The 5,110-nt window shown below is 33.8% G+C and overlaps 1 protein-coding gene across 2 annotated transcripts; it reads left to right on the plus strand.

Annotated features, from left to right (window-relative positions):
• The first annotated feature begins 689 nt into the window (after window positions 1–689).
• LOC145051768 (NAC domain-containing protein 21/22-like) lies at window positions 690–2,782 on the plus strand. Of its 2 annotated transcripts, none has more exons than XM_078999586.1 (3): window positions 690–1,010; window positions 1,243–1,520; window positions 2,170–2,782. In XM_078999586.1, exons 1-3 carry the CDS (start codon window positions 833–835, stop codon window positions 2,620–2,622), a joined length of 909 nt encoding a protein of 302 aa, XP_078855712.1. In that variant the 5' UTR covers window positions 690–832; the 3' UTR covers window positions 2,623–2,782. The 2 variants fall into 2 exon arrangements, with proteins under 2 accessions (XP_078855712.1, XP_078855711.1); XM_078999585.1 differs by having other exon boundaries at window positions 694–1,010; window positions 1,237–1,520.
• The last annotated feature ends 2,328 nt before the right edge of the window (window positions 2,783–5,110 follow it).

Below are 5,110 nucleotides of genomic sequence, written 5' to 3' on the forward strand. Positions count from 1 at the left end.
ATATGTATGTATACGTAGAAAAAAATAGAAAAAAAACATGAAAACTTTAGAAACCGGTTGATCCAACGGTTAAACCGGAAACTGATCACCATACCGGTTCAACTAAAAACCGGTTTTTAAAACATTGACGTAACTTCATTAATGAAATTGATATAGATTTGTCACTACATTTACTGCAATTATTATATTAAAATATTATGTTAAATTTAATAAAACAGAAAAAAATCATTAAATGACACATAGAAAAAAAAAATAATTTAAAATACTCATAAAATAACATTAATCAATTGAATGAGTGTGACAAAGGAGCAAGAAATCCTTTTTATTAAACAAGATTCGTTTAAAAAAAAAAGAAAGAAAGAAGAAAACTTATAAAGCGTTGTAATTTTGTGGAGGAGAGGAGTGAATTTATTATTGATTTACAAGTGGACATAACAAAACCAATGGACTTAAAAAATCGATAATTAAAGAATTTTCAGTGGATTAAAGAAAAAACAAGATAATAAAGATGTAGACTTTATATGAGAGTTGAGTGACGAGACGTGTTGAATGTGGAATTGAGGTTGGTGGCCAATCCTGGCTTGGCTTGGTTTGGCTGCATTATACTGTACACTTCCTAACGTAATTACCTCCTTTTTTATTTGACCTTACTACCCTTCCATTCAATAAATCTTGTTTTTTTTGAATTGGTCTTTTTTAGATTTCCATATATATATAAAAAGCAGGTTGTTATTTGCCGCTCTTAATCGTCCTCCCTCCCTCCCTCACTAACTAATCATACTCCTTTCTCCAAAAATCACAACCACTTCACGTACACAGATCTCCATCCGCCATGAGCAAGCTCAGCATGGTGGAAGCCACGCTGCCTCCAGGCTTCAGGTTCCACCCTAGGGACCATGAGTTGATATGCGATTATCTCTCCATCAAGGTGCACTTCTCCGATTCATCCCCTACTCTAGATCTCCTCCATGAAGTTGATCTCAACAAGTGTGAACCCTGGGACCTTCCTGGTAATCAATCAATCATTCTTCAACTATCAACTTTTTATTTTGATTCTCAGCCACTATATATATATATATATATATATATATATATATATATATATATATATATATATATATACACACACAAAAGTCGTATGTATGATTTTATTTTCGTTCCTTTTGGTAATATATATGTATTGAAATGAGATGTATTTAATTTAATGTAAATAATATATACTACTAATTAATATAGAAACAGCGTGTGTGGGGAGTAAGGAGTGGTACTTTTATAGCCAACGAGACCGTAAATATGCGACGGGACTACGGACAAACAGGGCGACGGTATCAGGATACTGGAAAGCAACCGGAAAAGACAGATGTATCCCTGCAGGGAAGCGTAGGCAGGTTGTTGGTATGAGGAAGACGCTGGTTTTCTACGTGGGAAGGGCTCCCAAAGGAAACAAAACCGATTGGGTGATGCACGAATTTAGGCTCCATGGCCCCCTTGCCCTTCCACTTGATCAACCTTCTTTCAAGGTCTCTCTCTCTCTCTCTCTCTCTCTCTCTCTCTCTCTCTCTCTCTCTCTCTCTCTCTCTCTCTCTCTCTCTCTCTCTCTCTCTCTCTCTCTCTCTCTCTCTCTCTCTCTCTCTCATTTATTAACAAAAAATAGTAATAGAAAAAACGAATGTGAACGAAGTTTATTTTTGTGACATGAAAAATATCTTAAGATTCTTGATCTCGAACTTATTGAATTGAGAGTAAATATATAGGTAATGATTCGAAATTAATTTATTAATGCGAGATATATGTCTTTATCCATTCCCAATAATTAGAGCATTAATGATATTCTAGTTGCGTAGTTGGTACAATACATATTCACTCATAATATTCAATTAAGTTCGAAGTCAACAGAATATACATCCTCCTCCGTCATATGTATTTAAAAGAAAACTAGGTTTATTTATGTTATAGATAGACGATGACATAATGATTCTTTAATTGGAATTTTTTTTTTGAAGTAAAATCTCAGTTATTTATTGTTACAATTATTTATGAGATGGAACAACAAATTGATTTTGTGATCCAGAAACGGCTAGCGGCGCAGCTTGTATGTATTGAAATATATAACTATTTATTTATTGGTGGTTATCATTCATTAATAGGAAATTAGTTGTTGATTTTCAGGAAGACTGGGTGCTGTGTAGAGTGTTTTGTAAGAATAGGGAAATAGTTGGTGGAAAAGAAATTAGCAACAAAGGAAGAGATAATGAAGCAAGCTGTTGTTCATCTCTACCACAATTAACAGATCCTTATATGATGTTTACCGAGCAAGTGCCCTGCTTCTCCAATATTTTGAATCCCCAATCTGACCTAATCGTTAACAATAGCGACACTAATAAGCTCCCAAACGACGCTACTACTAGTACTAGTACCTACATACCACCACCCAGGCCTAGCCTTATAATCCCTTCATCATCACCCTGCTTTGGTGAGAAGAAAGACATGATCAAAGCCATTTTGAGTCGATTTAACAGCGTCGACAATCACAACGACTCAATGCTAAGCTTTGGTGAAGGGATTTCCGATCAAAGCTTCTTGTCGGATGCAGCTTTGCCTGTTACCATGTGGTACCCTTGATATTATTTGTGTTAGTAATGACCTTTTTATTGTTCTTGTTATGTGTAACTTTACTCTAAACAATTAATTTTATACAAAATGTCAATGTATATGTGTCTATCTACACAACCGGGTTCAATATTTTACTAAGAAGATCACAACTTACAAGTTTTAATTTTAACCGTAAATCATAAACAAGAAAATCGTTGGATAAAGTTTTCATGATGTTTTTGGTAGAAATAAGAATTTGATTTACGAGATAAGTTGAAAAATAAAAAATATGTTATGTATTTTTTGAGGTTTCAATGCAAATCACGTTTTTTTTTGTATTGCCCTTGGTGTATTTATTTTCCAATTTCTTTCATTTTTTTAAAAAAATTAATAGTTATTTAATAATTTTTATAATTAAAAATGAAAAAAGGTCTCTCTCTCTCTCTCTCTCTCTATATATATATATATATATATATATATATATATAGAGAGAGAGAGAGAGAGAGAGAGAGAGAGAGAAATTCTTTTGAAAACCAAAAAATTTATAAGAACTTGAAAACTCATAATCAGTTCATCATTTCTCAACACAAAAAACAACAATCTTCTTGAAATGGTGTGTCTAACCCATATCTATGATAAAAAAAAAAAAAGATTTGACGAATTTTTTTGTTTCTTTGTATGACTACTGATAATTACAATCAACTGTTGTACGGACTGCTGATGAGCCCAATCAATAGTTGCACGGACTACTAATGAACACAATCAGGAGTCACATGGACTACTAATGAGCACAATCAACAGTCATATGGACTCCTGATTGCTCATCAGCAGTCTATATAACTGCTGATTGTGCACATCCGCAGTCCATATGATTGCTAATTATGCTCACCAGCAGCCCATATGACTGCCGATTCTGATTGTGCATACATGCAAAATATGAAAATAAATAAAAAAAACTTGTCAAATCTTTTTTTTTGAACTAAATATGGCTTAAACGCACTATTTGGAAAAGATTGATGTTTTTTGGTGTTGTAAAATCATGACTTAATTATAAGTTCGCAAGTTCTCAAAAATCTTTTTTTTCGCACAATAACTCAGCACTATATATATATATATATATATATATATATATATATATATATATATATATATATATATATATATATATATATATATAGAGAGAGAGAGAGAGAGAGAGAGAGAGAGAGAGAGAGAGAGAAAGAGGTTCATATATGGATGAACAATTATTGTGTGCATTTAGGGACCAATAAAAATTCAGTTAAATATAAATTATTAATTTAATAAATAACGATAGTTATGTACTTTCATTTACTTCCAAAATAAACACCCGTGTAGTTATGCCTTGATTTCCTAAAACTAATTCTCTTTTCCTACTTTCTTTAAAACCCTACGCCTCTTCCCTCTTATTCTCTTCGTTGACACCTAGCCTCTGCATCTATTCCATCTACACAATCAAACCATAATTGTGATTGGCATCAAGCATGCTTAACACCCCAAAAATTAAGACCAAAAATTTCATTTTTAAATAAGTATTAAAGAAACCATCAGTGTTAAAAATATTCACCGTGTCATCTCATAACAAAACCAAGTGTCAATAAACAAAACATGTCTCAATAAAACATCATCAGAGTATATCTCCCAAGAATCTCATGTGTGAAATAACAGTGTGATGCGCTGCAATCATACTGGCTCCTTCCCCTTCATAGAAGAGGTACCTGATGCAAAAACTGAAAACCGTAAGCATAAAGCTTAGTGAGCTCCCCCGTCATACCACATACCATACAACAACATACTGCTAGACATATCTGGGTGCCTGGGCTACCCTGTCAGGCATATCTGGGCGCCCGACCTACCTTGTCAGGCATATCTGGGTGCCCGACCTACCCTGCCAATATATCTTGGTGCTTGACCTACCTTGCCAGGCATATCTAGGCGCCCAACCTACGTTCCGGTTTTTGTCAACTGGCTACGTGGACTATTTCACCCCTATTTGTAAGAACCGGTTATTTCGAGTCAATAAAAGTCAAATAAAAGTCAATTGTTTCAACAAAAATAAAAAAGTTAAAAATTAAATAATGAAAATTCACATTTACTTTTGAGGATTTCGGTTTTAAGAATCAAAATCATTCATTAGACCGAAATACATCTTGGCCGAGAACACCCCTGTAACATCCAAAAATACGACCCAAAAATTTTTGTTTTATAATATTAAAATCATGATACTGAAAACCATACTAATAAACGTATGTCATAAATCTCAAAACATAATGAAAGGTATCATATCAAACTGTATCAAACATGTGAAAATGCCCAATCAAACTCACAGGAAAAGAAACTGCCAAAGTTGTGGTGTGTGCGTTGCTATCAATCCGAGCTCTTCCCTTTTCTTGCGGAAGTACCTAAAACCAAAACTGAAACTGTAAGCACGAAGCTTAGTGAGCTCCCCCAAACTACCACATACCATACAATACATATAATTCACATACTGGGCCTCGCC

Source organism: Lactuca serriola, chromosome 5 (genome assembly GCF_051521515.1).
Source record: "Lactuca serriola cultivar US96UC23 chromosome 5, Lser_US96UC23_V15, whole genome shotgun sequence".
Taxonomy (NCBI): Eukaryota; Viridiplantae; Streptophyta; class Magnoliopsida; order Asterales; family Asteraceae; genus Lactuca; species Lactuca serriola.

Bases quoted from the DNA above. Each gene is read 5' to 3' on its own strand.
- LOC145051768 (XM_078999585.1), top strand. From the start codon at position 833: ATGAGCAAGCTCAGCATGGTGGAAGCCACGCTGCCTCCAGGCTTCAGG. The intron at 1,011-1,236 runs GTAATCAATCAA...TAATTAATATAG, and splicing joins TGAACCCTGGGACCTTCCTG to AAACAGCGTGTGTGGGGAGT. The intron at 1,521-2,169 runs GTCTCTCTCTCT...GTTGATTTTCAG, and splicing joins TTGATCAACCTTCTTTCAAG to GAAGACTGGGTGCTGTGTAG.